This window comes from Molossus molossus, unplaced genomic scaffold (assembly GCF_014108415.1).
Source record: "Molossus molossus isolate mMolMol1 unplaced genomic scaffold, mMolMol1.p scaffold_m16_p_12, whole genome shotgun sequence".
NCBI lineage: Eukaryota > Metazoa > Chordata > Mammalia > Chiroptera > Molossidae > Molossus > Molossus molossus.
This window is the reverse complement of record NW_023425347.1, coordinates 102,976,171-102,994,264: the sequence shown is the minus strand read 5'-3', so window position 1 is coordinate 102,994,264 and position 18,094 is coordinate 102,976,171. Positions and strand designations below refer to the sequence as shown.

At 61.0% G+C, this 18,094-nt stretch overlaps 1 protein-coding gene across 2 annotated transcripts in view; it reads right to left on the bottom strand.

Annotated features, from left to right (window-relative positions):
- Positions 1-1,464: 1,464 nt before the first annotated feature.
- The window catches only part of CEP104 (centrosomal protein 104), a 39,315-nt gene continuing 22,685 nt past the window's right edge, over positions 1,465-18,094 (bottom strand). For both annotated transcript variants that reach the window (XM_036256560.1, XM_036256559.1), the window contains exons 13-22: positions 15,753-15,929; positions 12,710-12,916; positions 12,295-12,402; positions 10,148-10,184; positions 9,867-9,933; positions 9,044-9,152; positions 6,995-7,133; positions 6,796-6,863; positions 3,462-3,552; positions 1,465-2,844 (exon numbers count right to left, since the gene is read on the bottom strand). In XM_036256560.1, coding sequence (XP_036112453.1) covers positions 2,729-2,844; positions 3,462-3,552; positions 6,796-6,863; positions 6,995-7,133; positions 9,044-9,152; positions 9,867-9,933; positions 10,148-10,184; positions 12,295-12,402; positions 12,710-12,916; positions 15,753-15,929 — 1,119 coding nt within the window. In that variant the 3' untranslated portion in view covers positions 1,465-2,728. The remainder of the gene's footprint in view (positions 2,845-3,461; positions 3,553-6,795; positions 6,864-6,994; positions 7,134-9,043; positions 9,153-9,866; positions 9,934-10,147; positions 10,185-12,294; positions 12,403-12,709; positions 12,917-15,752; positions 15,930-18,094) is intronic.

Sequence of the window (18,094 nt, the reverse complement as noted above, 5' to 3'; positions counted from 1 at the left end):
CAAGCCCAGAAGAGGATGCCATCAGGAGACCCGGTCAACAGGGCCGGGGCGAGGCTGCTGCGGGATAGCATGGCTGCTGTTTATAGGAACTTTGAAAAACAGGTGCTGAGAGCACACTCTAAAAACTGATGAAAAGTATAGCGGACACATAAACCAGTAACGTCGTCCTTTGTCATCATCAGTGCAGGGCGGTGGCCCCTTCACAGTGGCACCACCACCAATGTGCAGGGATGGAAGTGCTCTGATGGTCCACTGTGATGTCACTGGTGACAGGCCGCCTCCCCCAGTCCCTGATGAGGTCATCACGCAGCACATGGCTCCCATGCCCACCACAGTGCCCGCCTGCCCCTGCCCCCACCCCCCAAATAAAGCATTTGAAATAATTTTTCTGTTTGAAGCCATGATACCCTAAGTTGAAAGCTAATACCTAATTGTGTAAGTTGTAACTTAAAATAGAAACTGATAAAATTATCCAAGCTGATAAAGGCTTACAAACAGTGAAAATTTATAGAGAAAGTGCTACATTTTTACTTATTTGAAGAGCAACACGGCCTCAGTGGCCGGTAGGAATACCCTCTGTGGGGAGGAACACGCGAGGAGGTTCTACACTGGACTCGCAGGCACAATCAGGGCGTCTACAGAACACCCCGACTTCACAGGATAAAACTGGTCATTTTCTCCAATTCATATATATGTAGCTTAAAATCTTTTAGCTTCTTTAGAAGTTAACCCACTTTGACAAATAACTTATGCTGGGACCAGACTCTGTCCTGGCGACTCACCCTTCAGCGCCCCGGTCAGCTGGCCCAGCCACACCGCACATCACCCAGGGAGATGTACCTACAAACTGCTTTGTAATTGTGATCGTGAAATAAAAGTGACAAATAGGTAGTGATCTTTTTATTATATGAATATACTCAAGGTGCATTAACTAAGTCCTGAAACAGCAACAAAAATATATTAGATATTTTATAACGCTGGTACCTGAAATAACGATGAATAGAAAACTCTGTTAAAAAGTTGCAAATTTTCATTAAAAGGATTTACACTGGTATTCTAATGCCAATTTATAGATACAATTCTTTTAAATTAGATGGATAGAATATTCTGAAATAGGAAAATAATAGAAATAAATATTGTTAAATACCCACAACGTATTCATGAATAAAAATTCAACTATTCATTACTGTTCCAAATTCGGATATTAATTCATGGCCAACGTTGTTATTCTTTGTTCTCGGTTCCTTAGTAGTATATACCTCCTATCACCACCACTGCCACGGACCACGTCACCACAAACGCACACGGCTTCTGCAACCGGCAAGACTAACCTGTTTTAAATGCACCCAATTTTGTCAACCGCTAAAAAGTAAACAGTTTTACAAATATTTTTAACTCATAATATATAGAAAACATTATATATATTTATTAAAAATTTTGACTGGCAAAAAAAATAACTTCTTGGTTAATTTTTTTCATTATTGTTCTGTTTAAAAAGTGTTTTGTCTGTTCTTCAACATGGTTTAGAAAATGGCCAACATCTTTTTGAAGCCAAAAAGGATTATTTTGTGATTATCTAGGCATCTGTACTCTGCTCAGCCTAGTAAAGTTTGACATTATTTCTCCCATACTTGTTTACTTTTAGTATCTATTTAAGGTAATTCTGTTGGTCAGGCTTGCTGTGTTTCTAGTCAACCACACGAGAAGGTATTAATTTACTAAAAATGGTGACTGGTTAGTGCAAATGCACGGTTGCCGACGTGGCCGGGGAGCACCCCGCTCAAACAGCTGTTAGCTGCACACATTCTCGGGGCGCAGGGCTAGGAATGGGAAATATTTATACACTATTGTGTGCTACAGATTTCGTCTATCCTGCGTATTTCTAGCGGGATCCTGACAGCCTGCCCCGTGATGCTCAGGAGGAAGCAGACAGCAGACGCCAGCTTCCTGGAGGCTCCAGTGGACTGGGCACCCGGGGAGCATAGGCCTGGATAGGAAGACGCCAGGCATGGCCTCCCTCTGGCCCCCCGAGGCGAGGCAAGTTGAGCTGCTTCGGTGGGGTGGGCAGTTGGCCAGCTGGGTAGGAGACTGGACTTGAGGTTTGGTTTCATCGTTGTAAGTGATGTTTTGGTTTTGAGAATTATATGGTGAGTTTGAGAAAAGTGATCTTATAGCTCCAATTCCAGCATGGCTTGGACAGGGACGGGACAGGCGAGCCCACACCGAGTGCTGCAGGGACCAGTTCTCGGTAACCACGGTTTCCGCTCTCTGACCTTTATTTCTGTGTCGGGCAAACACGGGCTCTGCAGCTGCCGCCGGCAGAGAAGGTGCAGGCAGCCGAGCACACCGTCACCTCCTGTGCCTGACCCTGGCTGGGCCACAGGGGACTCGGGACGGACCGCCAGGCAGAGGCGCAGTGCAGCCTGCAGGAAATCGCCCGCGCCACCTACAGGGCGCTGTGCTTACGGGACGCCCTCAACAGGGACCCGACCCGGCACCTGTTCCGTAAGCTTCCTGGGCCCCGGTTTCGGACTGTGGCTCCGAGCTGGAGAAAGTCAGAGACCCCGTGGCTGGAACCGCAGGAGGGAGGGCAGGTCCCAGCTCAGGGGCTGTGCTTCGGTCAGCCCCACACGGAGCTGCGTGCTGAGGATGGCTTCTGGGAGACATGTTCACGATCAGGACACCGGCTCGGTCCACGCTCGCAGACCAAGGGGACAGGTCCGTCGTGTCACCGCTTCATGTAGGTCCTGCCAGAACTTTTACTCAGGCCCCCCTTTGGGGTGGGAATCTTGCTTCCAGCCTTCGGTGCCGAGGTGCCGGACTTGGCCGTGGCGGGGCCTTTACCTGGGTGGACACAAACACGATGCACAGGCCAGGTTAGGAGGGAGGCTGGTGCACGAGCTGCACACAGCAACGGGAGGCAGAGGGCAGAGGGCAGGGGTCAGCAGACCCTGGGGAGGCCGCGCGAGGGCCGTGGCAGAGGGCAGGGGTCAGCAGACCCTGGGGAGGCCGCTTGAGGGCCTTGGCACTCCTGTCCCTCGTGTGCAGGAGCCGACCCGACGGGGAAGGTCCGCAGAGCACAGCGGTCGCCAGCCCTCAGGTGGCTGCAGGTACACGTGTGGCGGCAGAAAAGGAGGGACCGAGACCCAGAGGAAAGAGACCGAGCCAGCTGCCTATTAACTTCAAACATTCAGCTCCAGAAAGGGGACCGTGGGCAGCCCTGTGACGGGAGCTCCATTTCCTGGCTGAGCGACCCTGGGCGGCCCCTCCGTGGGCCTCGTGTCCTGTTCTACAGGCCGGCACCGGGCACTGGGGACAGACAGGCACACCCGTCCCCGTGCCCTTCTCTGGCTCGCAGCTCGCCTTGCTCGCGCCCTGAGAGGTGCACCCAGGCCTGCGGGGGGAACGCTTTCGTTCTAAGGGACAGTCCCACTCAAGGGGCGGCCCGGCAGCATCCTCACCCCGCAGCGCAGCCGGGGCCTTCAGCAGCACGTGCGTCCGGCGCAGGTTCATGGCGCAGCCCGCGGGGCCCATCAGGTGAGCCTTCCACGCCTGCAACGAGAGGCCGGTGTGGGCGGAGGGCGGCTCTCACCGCCCTGGCCCTGCTGGGGCTGCGGTGGCAGCGGCCACACTGGGGGCCTGCAGGGCCTCGCCCCCCGCCTCCTGCCGACCGCCTCTGGGCTCAGCCGAGTGCCTGCCGTCCACAGCCCTCCCAGACAGCACCTGGGCTCTCGTGCCCTGGAGCACAGCACAGGAAGACTGAGGGTGTGCAGGTGGGTGAGATTCGGGGAGCACACGGGCGGGGCCTGGGGGGGCCTCTCGGAGCTGAGACGGCAGGGGCCCCGCCCTACGATGGCAAAGAGAACAGCCCACCAGCCCTGAAAGAGCTCCGGAGGGCCTTCCCCGCCCGCCACACCCGCCACAGCCGTGGGCCCCAGCAGAGGCCGAGCTCGGGGGCTGCACACGGGCCGCCCGGCGTGTGGGCATCTGCGCAGCAGACACCGAGGCGTGCAGAGCGGGGGGCAGCAGCGGCCTGCGGCACTGCAGGCAGGACAGGACGTCCGGGAAGGCGGGAGCTGGAGCCGACGTGAGCCCGCTCGGAGGAGGGCACAGCCACCACGAGATGGGACTGGCAGCCAGCGGGCGAGTGTGAAGGTGACGATGACAGAAACGGGCCCAAGGCTCTGGAAACCGACAGGGAGAGGGAACGCGTGTGCATCCAGGCTGCTGCTATTTAAGAAAAGGAGAGACCACGAAAACGTGTCCTCTAGGGATAGTGAGCAGAGCAGGGGCGGCAGCCGTGCCCGGGCCTCTCGGAATGCGCCTCACTTCACAGCCGGCGGGGTCGTCCGCCTGTGCTAGCTCATCACGGGACTTAGTCTCACTAAGCACTTGAAAACTGAATGGGAAATGAAACAAATGAGCCAAACGTGTCCCTAGCTGGTGGCACACACTAAGATGGGGCAAGGACCGGCCTGGGCACAGGTGGCCTGCCGCTGCCCGCCCGGTGGGAGTGCTGGCCCTGCCCCCCTGAGCCCCCTGCCCCCCTGAGCCCCTGCCTGGAGAGCAGGCTGGCCAGCTAAGAACTGGGGATGTCGCAACGCTAACGTCTCCAGGGGCTGGAAAACCGTCCTGAGCCCTCCTGCCCTCCTGCCCTCCTGCCCTCCTGCCCTGAGAGGTTCCTGGGAGAAAGGAAGAGGCCAAAGAAAGCCTGCAGCTCACTCAGGATCGAAACGTGTGATTTCGGATGGACAGGGTGGGTGAACACAGGGTCACAGGTGCTCGTACGGAACCTAACACGATAGACGATGACACGAGCGTAAACTCTGGCCCTGGCTGGTGTGGCTCCGTGGACAGAGCGCCAGCCCGCGCACTGAAGGGTCGCAGGTTTGATTCCTGGCCAAGGGCAGGTACCTGGGTTGCAGGTTCAATCCCTGGCCCTGGTCTGGGTCTTGCAAGAGGCAACCCATTGATGTTTCTCCCTCTCCCTCCCGTCCTTCTACTCTCTCTAAAATCCAGTGGCAAAAATATCCTTGGGTGAGGATTAAAAAACAATAATAAACTCTGTCCCGTGTGCTCACAGCTGTAAACTGCATCTGCCTGAATGTTCCCTGGCTTTGTCCACTGAGACAGAGGACGGGCCGACCAGGAGCTCAGCGTCTGAGGTGCCTATGGTGGCCCTGAGGTACCAGTCTCACCGAGGGGACAGGCCTCCTTGAGGAAGGGCTGACCAGCTCGGAGCCCTCCCACGTGGCCAGGGAGCTCTGTGTCCCTTGGGTTCCTAGCAGCAATGTCAGGCCGTTCGAAGGGCCCCAGGGGCGCGAGATGGGACCGCCATGCCCGCGAAGGGTGGCACAAGGACAGACCTGACGGTGCAGGGACACGGCAACACTGAGCATGCGAGCTGCCCCGGGGCACACGAGCGACCCGGTCAGTCACCTAGAAACCAGTCCCCAGGGAGAGGACGTGCGCTTAGCCTTCTGGTGGGAGTGCAGCCCAGCAGCCCCAGGGCAGAGGGAAGCTTCTGCTCAGGAGCCAGCCCACTGGTGCCCGGGACGCAGTGGCAGCCCCAAGCTGACGACCTGGCCCAGGAGTCAACTCTCACTCACGTCACACCGTCAGTGGCTTCCCTGTGGATGGCCAGCGACACTCACCCCTAACCTCGCCCAGGAAGCCAGCGGTGCCCACCCTAGTCCCGCACACCACCTGGAGAGGGGCTGAGGCTGCGTCTGCTCAGGCCACAGCCCACCCTGCACTGTGCAGGGGACGTGGTCACTGACACCAAGGGGACAGTGGGCAGCAGCTCACCACAGGAGCTTAAGATGGGACCAGTCTGGGCCATGCGCCCCGACCCACGAGGCCACGGCCCACAGCACTGCAGAGCCCGTGGGCGCCCCTGTGGCTACCAGGAGGCTCACAGGGGCCGCCTGCACCGGAGGCCACGTGCCAGCGGAGGAGCTTCCCCAGGACCTGGAGAGAGCACCTGGGCAGGCGGGTGGCAGGTACGCGGAGGTGACAGGCACTGTGGGTGCCGCAGGTACCCTCAGCCCTGCCGCATGCTCGGCTAGGCGTCGGGCACTTTCTGAAAGGAGGAGCCCAGGCAACTGGAGAGGCGAAGGCTCAGAGCGGCTGGGCAGCCTGTGCCCACTGCTCCACCAGCTCCCGTGGCCGAGAGGAGCGGCAGATGCTGTGGCCCCGGCTGACTTGCTGGCACCTGGTCCCGAGGCTGGGACAGGAGGCCGAGCAGCAGCAGGTGGTCGGGAGGCTGTGGCTAAGGAGCTGGGAGGGAAGAGCTGAGCAAGGCAGGCCCAGCTCCCGCCCTCTGGCCCCCCAGCCTCAGGGCAGGCCCAGCTCCCGCCCTCTGGCCCCCCAGCCTCAGGGCAGGCCCAGCTCCCGCCCTCTGGCACCCCCCAGCCTCAGGGCAGGCCCAGCTCCCGCCCTCTGGCCCCACCCTCCACACCAGACAGGTGTGGGGGTGGGGGATGGAAGGCCCGTACCCCACTCCCAGCCACTGCGGCCCAGCGGCTCACACGGGAAGGGAGGAGGGCCTGGGATGGGACTGGAAGTAGAATTTCCAAACCAGACTGGCCGGGCTCACTTTCGTTCATCAAAGGGGACCAGAGTGCTGCTGAGTGTGGCCGTGTTGGCCAGTGAGGGCCCCGACGCTCAGGAGAAAGCATAGCCTGGGGACAACAGGCCCCTCCAGGCGCCGGTCCCCAGGGCTGAGCCTCAGGACAAGTGCAAGGCCCTGTGGATGGCCCGGGAGAGCTGCTCCGTGCCCGCGCCGGGCCTCACCTCCTCTCCTGGGGCGAAGTCCTCGTGGCACAGCGGGCACCGGCTGGCCAGCTTCTCTGGCTTGGCAGCTGCAATGGTGTCAGCGGGACAAGACTCAGCTGTCCTGTGGGACTTGGGCGGGGCAGAGGAGCGGACGTGCCCTGTGCCGCCCGGTGGACGCTGCCCTCACAGCCCACCCAGCGGGGCCCGGGCCACTCACGGGCACAGACTCTTGTTTCAAGGTGCACAGGCAGCTCTTCCTTTAAAACAGCCTCGCCGCAGCGACGACACTTCCCAAACTCATCCTTTTTGTCGCATTCTGTCAGCAGGTGCTCGGTCAGGCTGCAGATCTCCACCACCTAGATCCGAAATGCAGAGCAGAGCCTGCTGCAGGGGACACGGTGGGTGTCCTGCCCGGCCAGCACCACCTGTGCCTGTCCCCCTGCCCGTGACCACCAGTCCCCGTTGCTCGAGGGGGTCGGCACGCACATCTGTTGCCTCTGGTTCCTACCCCACCGAGCTCCTGTGGCCATTTATTTACTCGGCCAGAGACCCCATGTCCTCTCAGCATCCCCAGTATCAGGGACACGGTCACGTCATCGTTACATCAAGACCACCGCTGGGGCTGGGACGGGGTGCGATAGTCAGCTCCATGACATGTGCGTTAGGGGAGACCAGCTCGGAGGTGACACGTCCCAGCCGCGGCAGAGAACGGGCACAGAGCCTGGCACAGGTGCCCTGCCACAAGGCTCGGCAGGAGGGGCTCGTGCGCACCCAGAGCTCCGCGCTGGGACCTGCGCCCGGGCAGAGCCAGGCATGCTCGCTGCGGTGAGCGCAGCCCATCAAGCTGGGCACAGCCCCAAGGGCACGGGGCGGCGTTCTCCTGGGAGTCCTCCTTCATAAAACACAAAACAAAAAAACCTTCAGAAGAAAAAAAGGGCCTACTGCACCAGAGAAGGATTAAAATTGGGGTAGGAGAAGGTTTCTTAACCACGAGACGGCCACGGAGAGCACTCGGATGGGAAGTTTGTTCGCTAGGCCCAGTGTGCGCGGCAAAAGGCTCAGGCCAGGAGCATAAAGAGTGATGAAGGTCCGGCCGTGTGGCTCAGTGGTTGACCCTGCACCAAGAGGTCCTGGTTTGATTCCCGGTCAGGGCACATGCCCAGGTTGTGGCTCTGATCCCCAGTGGGGGGCATGCAGGAGGCAGCCAATCGATGTTCTCTCTCATCAATGTTTTTCTCTCTCTCCCTCCCTTCCTCTCTAAAATTAAAAAAAAAAAAACAAACTTAAAAATAACCCCACGAAGGTGCAGAGCCCTCCTGCTGTGCACACGGGCCAGCCTGACGGGCACGCCCCACGGGAGCTCTTTGGGCTGCCTGGCGGGGGCACACATGCAGGTGCAGACGGACAGAGCAACCTGAGCTACACTGCTAAACCCTGAAGGCCCTTCTTGTCTAAACGAGGAACAAAGAACGGCTGAGTCAGCACAGAAAATCAGCATCCGACTTAGAAACATGCGAGAGGCTAGCAGGTGCCTCACAGAAAAGGGCAGCCAGGTAGCCCCAGCCCGCCGTCGCCAGGGACACCTGGCAGCGTGGAGCACGGCCACGGTGGCGGCAGGTGAAGCAGCCCTGCACCCTGCAGGAAGAGCCGCAGGTCCCAGGCCCGGTGTGAGGGCGGACGCGTCCCTGGAGCACACCTGAGTCACACGGCAACCTAGCTCGCAGGCCCAGCGGCCGCACGCCCCACATGCACCAGAGCCCCGGCGGCCGCACGCCCCACACACGCCAGAGCCCCGGCGGCCGCACGCCCCACGTGTAGCCAGAGCCCCGGCGGCCGCACGCCCCACGCGCGCCAGAGCCCCGGCGGCCGCACGCCCCACGTGCACCAGAGCCATGCCTCCGGCACCAGCACGCGTGTTGAGCAGATCGGAGCAGCCTCACTCACAGCCTCACTCAAGTCCCCAACTGCACACGGTCCAGTCCCCAAATGGACACTGGGTAAGTCCAAGCAACAAAATGCGCACAGATGGCACACGCTGCAGGACTCTACTTAGATAAAACTCAAACCGTGATGGTGCCTTTGCACTTGGAGGCGACTTGGCCCAGAGGGCGGTCACACACAGCTGTCTGTCCTGGGACGGCACTTGGACTGTGACGGGCAATACCCCAATAAACAAGCAGCCGCCGCCCCCCCCCCCCAAGCAGGCTGACATGCTGCGCCTTTCCCACCGCTTCCCTGTGCAGGCCGAGTGCCCGCGCCAGCTGACCTGCCTGCAGTGGCCGCATCTGGCCAGCATGAGGCAGTGCTTCCAGTAGTGCAGGTCCAGGCCCTCCTCCGTGAAGGACGCGCTCCGCTCCCCGCAGAAGATGCACAGGCTGCGGACGGAAGGGGCTGTGAGCACAGGCCTGGGGGCCGTCTCCACCCCGGCCTCGAGGGGGAGGTGTGGGGGGTGGGGGGTGGGGGCTGACGGCCCTGTTAAAACTGCCCTGAAAGCAGCTTTGCCGAGCAGGTGTGTCTGACTCCCTTGCCGAGACCCGTCAGTCTAGCTTGTCAGGAGGGCCCGGCACAGTGCTGAGACACAGGCAGGTGTCCCCGGGCCCGGAGCCAGCGCGCTGCTGGTCTCTCCGGCCGGCACTCCGGACGGAGGCCGCGCACTTCTGGGCTGGCCGGGCAGGGGCCTGCCTAACAGAGTTCCTGCTGACCGCTGGCGACGGCCTTTCCCCAGCTCTAAGGATGACTGAAACCCTGGCCAGTTTGGCTCAGTGGTCAGAGCCTGTGGACCGAAGGGTTGCAGGTTCGATTCCCAGTCAAGGGCACATTGGTTGGTTGCAGGCTCGATCCCTGGCTCTGGTTGGGGTTGTGCGGAATGCAGCCAATCAATGTGTCTTTCACATCAATGTTTCTCTCTCCCTCCCTCCCTCCCTCCCTCCCACTCTATCTAAAATCAATGGAAAAATATCCGGGGGGGGGGGTTGTTAAAAAAATAACAAGAATAAAGAAGACAGAGAAGAGCCGACTGGTTCACACAGCCCGGAAGCGGGGCAGCTCTGACAGGGGTCCCTGGGGCTCCTCGGGGTGGGGGTGCTCACTTCTCCAGGCCGGGACTCTCCGGAACTCCGGGGGCACCGGGTGGGGCTGCGCTCCTTCCAAGGGTGTCTGGAGAAATGAGAGAGAAAGCAGTTTAAATAACTTCTTGTGGGAACTGTTTTCAAAGATTTAATGACCAGTTTTTTAAAGTTAGTACGTTTGAGTGGAACGGGTTAAACAAGCAGGTCAGCAAGGTGGCGGCAGTCACCACCGCCTGGGTGTCCAAATGCACAGGTGAGCGGAGCCCGGGGAGTGGCGCGGAGTCTGCGGCCTCTTGACCTACCTGGGGCCTCTGCCTCCACAGCCTCGCCTTCGTGTTCCTGAGATACAGAAGCAGAGCGATCAGGACGAGTGGCTGAGAGTCTGTCCCGATGCATCTCAGTCCGGGAAGGCTCCCCGGTGTCTGTCGGCGCTTGGTGCAGACCCACAGCGGCGGCTCGGTCCTGCCTGGCGATGCACAGTCTCGGACAGGGGACTTCAAGGCCTGTGGTCTCCCTCCCCCGGGTCCTGTCCCCAACTCCGCAGAGATCACCTTCGTTAAGGCCACCCTCCCAGTGCTCACATCAGTGTCCCCCCTCACTGGGGCTCAGAGCAGCACACGAGTCCTCAGCCCCTCTCCTCGAGTCCCTTCCTAGTCTGGCTCCCAGGGCACCCCACTTCCCCCTGCTTCCCCAGCTGCACCTTCCTGGCCCAGGCCTGCCCCCCTGGGCTGTCTGCCTCCTCCAGTGGGCTCCCTCCGCCCCAGGCTCAGGGTCCTCTTGGTCCGTGCAAGGAGCCCCACCAACAAGCCATCAGCCCGGGCCCTGCAGCTGGCTCAGCACCCCTGCTGGGGCTCTGTCACCTGCCCCTCTGTCCCCAGCCTGCCCTCCCGCTCCACACGCCTGCCCCTCCATGAGCTCGTGGTGATCCAGTCCCGCAGGTGGTAAAACCTGGGCAGCTGGTGCTCCCCACGCCCCAGAGCCTCCATCAGACAGGTCAGCAGACCCTGTGGGCTCATTTACCCTGGGCTCCTTGCCACCTCCATGTCCGCATGCTCCAGGTCCCTGCTCCTGGCCGGGGCCCAGGTGTGCACTCGGTGCCGCCTTCACCAGAAGCCCCCACCCTCCCCGCGGCCCCTCCTGAGGGACGTCCCTCCCTGTGCAGCCATCAGAGAGACCACTGCAAGCTCCTCCAGACCCCAGGGCCGGGCAGGGACGCCCGCTCCGTCTCGCCTCCTTGCAGACTCAGGACAGAGGGCTTCCCAAGGGGGCTGTCTGCCGGAAACCTCACCTTTTCCTTGGTAATAGTTTTTTAAACTTACTTTATTTCTGTTATAGATGTTTCTCTTTTTTCCCCCATTGGCACCCTCCTCCCTTCTCCCATGCCCCCCATCTTCATAGTATTGTCTGTGTCCATGAAACCTCACCTTTTAAAAAATTTTTCTTTATTGATTTTAGAGAGAGGAAGGAAGAGGGAGAGAGAGAGAAACATCGATGAGAGAGAACACCTACTGGCCGCCTCCTGCACGCCCCCCACTGGGGATCAGGCTCACAACCTGGGCATGTACCCTGACTGGGAATCGAACCGGCGACCTCTTGGTGCACGGTCCATGCTCAACCACTGAGCCACACCGGCCGGGCAAACTGCACCTTTTCAATGCATGGAAATCAGATCTTCAGGGTCAAGCTTATTTTCCCATTGACCGCTGACAGAGGCTAGGGAGCGCAGAGGACAGGGTCCCTCCGCGAGTCTCCGCCCCACGCCTGGAGTTCGCTCTCAGCACCGGCAGCAGCTCACCCCACCCCAGGAACAAAAGCTGCGCACAAGTGAGCTGAGGAGGGTCCCTTCCTTCATCCCAAGGCAGCTCGAAACCGAGAAACGAGACGCCCGTTTGCACACGGCAGTGAAAACCGCACAAGTGAGCTGACGCCTGCGACACGGAGCCCACGGCCACAGGCTCCCGCCAAAGCCCAGCGTGGAACATGTGGACTCAGTCCACCTGGACCCCAGCACCTGGTGACCCTGGCCCCACGTGGACATCTAGCCTACCTGGACCCTGTCCCAGGTGACGCCGGCCCACGTGACCCCGCCCACACGTGAACACCTGCACCCCGGCCCACGTGACCCCGCCCACACGTGAACACCTGCACCCCGGCCCACGTGACCCCGCCCACACGTGAACACCTGCACCTCGGCCCACGTGACCCCGCCCACACGTGAACACCTGCACCCCGGCCCACGTGACCCCGCCCACACATGAATACCTGCACCCTGGCCCACATGACCCCGCCCACACGTGAACACCTGCACCCCCACCCACGTGACCCTGCCCACACGTGAATACCTGCACCCTGTTCCACGTGACCCCGGCCCAACTGCCCCCCCTTCACATGTGACCCTGGCCCACCTGCCACCATCCCACGTGACCCCGCCCCACATGACCCCGCCCACCTGGACTTCAGCCTGCATCTCTTTCAGCGCTGCCAGCTGCCCTTGTAAAACTTCAATTTCTTCTTTTTTCCGTCTTTCTGCTTCTTCTGTAGCCGCTTTCTTCTGTGCCTGGTGTGAGAATAACTTTTATCAGAAGAGGGGGAGGGCAGCCTCGGAGGCGGGAGACGCATCACCCTGCCCGGCACACGCGGTGGCAGCACCAGGACCACAGTGACGGCCACGCGCAAGGCTTCCTGACGGCCAAGTCTGCACGTGTCCTCACGCTATCCCGGCACAGGTGGGAGCCGAGTCCAGCCCGGGGCCCGAGCTCGCAGCGCGCGGTGTCTCCTGCACACGCGGCCCTCGAACAAGCACGCGTGCTCCCGCCTGACGGCTCTGCCACAGGCAGCAGGCCACGGCGGCACAGCTCACTCACCCTGACCTCAGCAGCTGTCGGTCTGCCGTCTATTTTGGCAAATCCCTCGAAGATGGACTTGTAGAGGACGTTCTTGCGCGTGGCGCTGTCGTCCGGAGGGAGGTAGGCCAGGACGACGGCCCCGTGCCGCCGGTACATGTCCAGGATCACCCTGACGGCGGTCTCCCGGACCTCGTGCACCCTGTGCTCCAGGGCCTGCACTGCGAACTGAGCACAGGGGTTTCCCGCGTAAACGAACAGGCACGTCATGAAAACCCGCAAGCAGGGCGAAGAGGGTGCCCACGGAGCCCAGCGGCCGGGACAGCCTCCTCAGGTCGCTGGCTCGCACTGACCCAGGCACGCTCAGGCTGGACACAGCGTCTGCTTCTGTCCACTTAGGCACCCAAGTCCTTTCTAGGTATGTCCTTCCCTGTGCTGGGCGTCAGGGTCACAGACTGCCGTCCGCGCAGAGGGAAGGGACAGAGCCAGCTCCTTGCAGCAGCTGTCTGGGTGACCCGGTGTGACAGCTGGCTCCCAGGCTCCCTCCACGGCCAAGTGCACATCCTTGCATGTGAGCACACGCCACACTGTGTGGCCCTGGTGGTATGGCATCAGCCCGTGGACCAAAGAGTCACAGGTTTGATCCCCGGCCCCGGTGGGGGTCGTGTGGGAGACAACCAACCGATGTCTCTCTCACGTTCGTGTGTCTCTCTCCCTCCCCCTCCCCTTCCACTCTGAAGAGGAAAATCAGTGGAGAAATGTGCTCGGGTGAGGATGAAAAAGAAACACACGGTGCCCATCACCCAGCCACGCCCCACCAGCGCCACGTTCGAACCCTGTGTGTGTCCTTCCCCGTGGCCCTTTCACCTACTGCTTCACAGTCCTGTCCCACAAACGCATCACAGCGCACTGACCCCATCTAGACGGACGCCGTGCCTGGGAACAGTGCCGTGGGGCCCGCCTCCCCGGGGCCTCCTCACGCCCACGGAATCTGCCCGCCGCGCACTCCTGGGGGTCACCAGGACCTGTCCCTTCCAGCCGCGGCACCACCTCTAAAAGCGCCGCCTCAAGCGTCCCACCCTACGGGTGCCCCCTGCCCCGCTGGCTCATTCCTTCTGTACCACCTCCCCGACAATCCCTCCACCCCATCGGGACCTCCGCCCTGTCCGGACTGGCTGCTCCCTCCAGTCCTCGCTGCCCTGCGTGCCCAGCCTGGAGAGTGTGGTCCATCATGCACAGGGGTGGCACCCATGCAGCCTCAAAACCCGGGACCCCACTTCCTCTCCGCAGTCACCGGATGAAGCGGGATGTGGCAGCAGACTTGGGGATCACGCTGGCCGGCTGCGCGCTGGCCTTTTGGCCCCGCAGAGGACAGGTCCCTGGCGCCGCGCGGTAGGCTGGCCGGCACCACGCTCCCTGACGTCCTGCTGAGCGCTTCCTGTCCGCGGACCACCAACCCACCGCCCGTCCTCGGCTTCAAGCTGCCGAGCTCCTGTCGGGGCGAGGACTTGTCCCTGCTCCTGAGCCAACCTTCTGTGTCTACTGGGCCCTGTCCCTGGCTCTTCGAGAACTTCACTTTGGTAGCCATCACCCCCGTTTCCTGCTTGTGTCCCGTCTCCTCCTCCTCCCTGCGCCTGGACAGTCCCCAGCGTTCACACAGACAAGCACAGGGCTCTCTGCTCAGAGTGGTCACTCACAAGGCCCAGGCCCCTTGGACTCAGTGACATGGGGTGGGAGGGGCTTGGCTGACAGACACCTGCCACTCATCCTCCAGTCGTGTCCTTCACTGGGTGGCCTCAGGTGACGTGAACGTGGAGCCAGCACACCGGAGAGACGTCGCACCCTGCGGGCTGCACTGGACCGAGACACGTGCGCCTCCACCGGGGCACCGGGAGCAGCGGCCGCGTGGCCGGCTGTGACGGACGCTCCGACTGGCACCCAGGGGTGGGGCGCTGCCGGTCAAGAGCGTCAGCATGTGAGGTGGGCTCGGCGCCTCTGCGGTGGGGGCAGGGAACTGAGCGTGGGTTCAGAGACGAGGGCGAGTGGGACGCCCGCGAGTCTGAGACGCAGGCTGGGCGATGGCTGGGCCTGGTGCCCGCCGTGGGTGTGGGGCAGGCCGGCTTCTGCACGACCTGAGGGGCGAGCCCACAGCATGGCTGAAGCTGGCTGGACACCGGGAGGGGCCACGCCCGGGCGTGTGGGTGGGAGTGGGAGGCAGAGCTGGGTGTGGACACAGCTGTGTGCAGCTCCCTGACACCCGTGGGAGATGCAGAGTGGGCGGCGGCAGGTGAGTCAGAACTTCAGGGAGGGCACAAACCCGCAGGCAGACATCTGAAAGTCTCCATCAACGGGGAGGGGCGGACGACACCCCAGGGCGATGTGTACAGAAAGGGGACGAGCGAGGCCTGGGGACTCCAGACACAAGAGTCAGGACGACGAGGGGGAACCAGCAAAGGGACCGGGACCAGGAAGGTGGGGAAGCCAGGGCCGCGTGGCCTTCTGGCTGCCAGGTGGAGAGTGTATCTCAAAAGGGGTGTTTATCCCGTGTCTGAGTCACAGCTCTGTGGACAGAACAGGGGATAAACACAGGCCTCTGTGACCCTGGCACAGTCACCGTCAGGTCGGGGCCGGGTCCTGAGCCGACAGCGTGTGGGGCTGGAGGGGAGGACAGGCCCCAGTCCCATGGCCGCCGCGCCCGCCCCTCCCACCAGGAGGTCACGGGCACCAGGCGGGGCTGCCCTTCGGCACAGGCAACTGAGGAGGAAGGGATCCTAATCGGGCCAAGCCCCCCACAGCGTCCAGGTGCCACCAGGCTGCCTGCAGCAGGGCAGCGCACGCAGGCGCATGGACCCTCCACCACACGGCGTGTCCCTGCCCACAGCGCTCTCTGCATTTGCTGAGCACCTCGGACCACGTCTGTCCACACCACGTGCCCCAGGACTACAGGACGCTGCCTTCCCTGGAGACGCTCACTCGCCCACTCAACCAGCACGGACACCCCTCCCCAGGCACCGCCTTCAGTGCGCGTCACAGTGCGCGTCACACCAGCGGGACACGCGCTTACCTTCATCACGTTATCCACGGTGAAGCCCGTGCCGTCGGTGCCCAGATCCCCCAGCAGCCGGGCCAGGAGGTCCATCTGACTCATGGCCAGGTGGGCCGAAGCGTTGGCTTTCAGTGGCTGAACCAGGTAAGACGGAATCAGCTGGAGAGACTTCACCTCCTTGCACAGGGCCATCTCCTACGGGGACCAACATGGTTAATCCTCTGTCCTAGGAGAGGCCAGAGGCGAGTCAGTGCGACGGCACAGGGCCCTCCGCGTGAGCCCGGGCACCAGGCGGTGAGACATGAGTGGCAGCAGGGTGGACACTGACCAGGCTCACACATCTGTTCGAGGCACAGTAACAAGAACAAAACCCGGAGGGGAGGGAGGGAAGCCACAGCCGCCTGGAGGCTGATGCAGACGAAGAGACAACGGACCCAACCCCTCACGCTTCCCTCCTCAGAGTTCTCAGCCTCAAGAAGAAGGTTTTCTAATTTCTAAAACCCTGAAAGAAATTACCTTCATTTTGTGAATAATTTCAGGACTTATTTTTTTAAAATCCTCACTCAAGGATATTTTTCCATTTATTTTCAGATAGAGTGTGAGGGAGAGAGGGCGAGACAGAAACATCGATGTGAGAGAGACACACTGACTGGCTGCCTCCTGCACGTCCATGAACAGGGCCGGGACCGAACTGCAACCGAGGTCCGTGCCCTTGACCGGAATCAAACCCGTGATTCTTTGGTCCGAGGGCTGACGCTCTAACCACTGAGAAAACTGGCCAGGGCCGTTTGCCAACCCAGAGCGCAACCGTGCACGTGGTCTGGCCGAGGAGACTCCTGACGGGCAAGATGAGGGTGTGAGCACCACCACAAATTCAAATTTCTGGACGAATCGACGTTCCTATCGTCAAGACTGACCAAAGAGCCTGGCTGGTGGGGCTCGGTGGTTGGAGCGTTGTCCTGTGCACCGGAGGGTCTCGGGTTGATGCCCAGGCCCGGCTGCGGTGAGTTCAGGAGGCAACCAAGCGATGTCTCTCTCACATTGATCTGTCCCTCTCTTTCACCTTCTACTCTCTAAAAATCAATGAAAAAGAGCCTCAGGTGAGGATTAAAAAAAAAAAGATTTCCCTGGCTGGTCTGGCTCAGCGGTTAGAGCGTCGGCCCGCGGACCAGAGTCCTGGGTTCAGTTCCTGCTAAGGGCACGTATCTCGGTTGCAGTTTGTCCCCGGCCCTGGTTGGGGTTGTGTGGGAAGCAGCCACTCGATGTGTCCCTTTCACGTCGATGCTTCTCTCTCTTCCTCCCTCTCTCCTTCCCACTCTACCTGAAAATGAATGCAAAAATGTCCTTGGGTGAGGATAAAAAAAAAGATTACAGAAAGATACATAATTATCACTGAGCCAGAAACAGAAAAAGAAGAAAAAACACGGTGCACAAGTCACAACACAGAAGGAACCTGTGCTCAGCAGGTCTGTGGCCAGCGCCCGCGATCACCTCACTCTCCCACAGCTCACGTCCTGCTGAGGAAGTGGCCGCGGACAGCGGCGTGAGCAGTGAGCTCCCAGACGACAGGCAGCCCCGAGCTGTGCACTTAGAGCAGCAGCCACCTGCCGGTCAGGGGGCTGTGGCCCCTGGGCCTCCAACAGAGACGCCAGCAGGGCCACGGCCCTCGGAAGTTGAATGGCTTAAAGAACAAGGGCCCTGCTCTCATCGCGACTCGTCCTCTGCGAGGCGCCCCAGCTCCGCTGCAGGGACAGGAGCACACTGCGCGCCTAGGGGAACCTGCCGCCCCTTCTCCTGCGTCGCCCTCACTTCAACGGGGTGAGTTTGCTGAGTGGAGTGACACTGAGTCCCTCCAGGAAAGTGGCCCCTTTGGGAAACTAAAAGCTCCGGGCTCCTCCCGTGAAGAATGTGCAGCTCACAACTGGAGCAGCTCCGGGAGCGCAGACCTTCTGCAGCCCGAGGCCCCAGCTGACGACGCAGACGCGCAGCCGCTGCCCCGGCACCCGGCTCCGCACGCCAACACCTGGCCTGGAGCACGCACGCTCGTCGGAAGAGGGCGAACGTTCTCACCAAGACAGTGACACCTTTGCTGCTGTCTAACCCCGAAGTTTCTATTCTGATGTAGTTTTCCGTGTTTCTACTTATTTTACAAATTAACAGCGAATGTTGGAAGGAAGCGCGGGAACACCGCGGCACCTTCCCATCAGCGTTCACGCCCAGGCAGGTGCACCTGTCAGAGCCCGAGGAGCGCCAGGGGCTCCACGCCAGAGGGCCAGGGTGCCAGCAGACACGGACCTGCTGAGTCTGCGCCCAGTCCAGCCCCCAGGGCTACGCCCACCGCGCCGTCGGTACCTGACGGG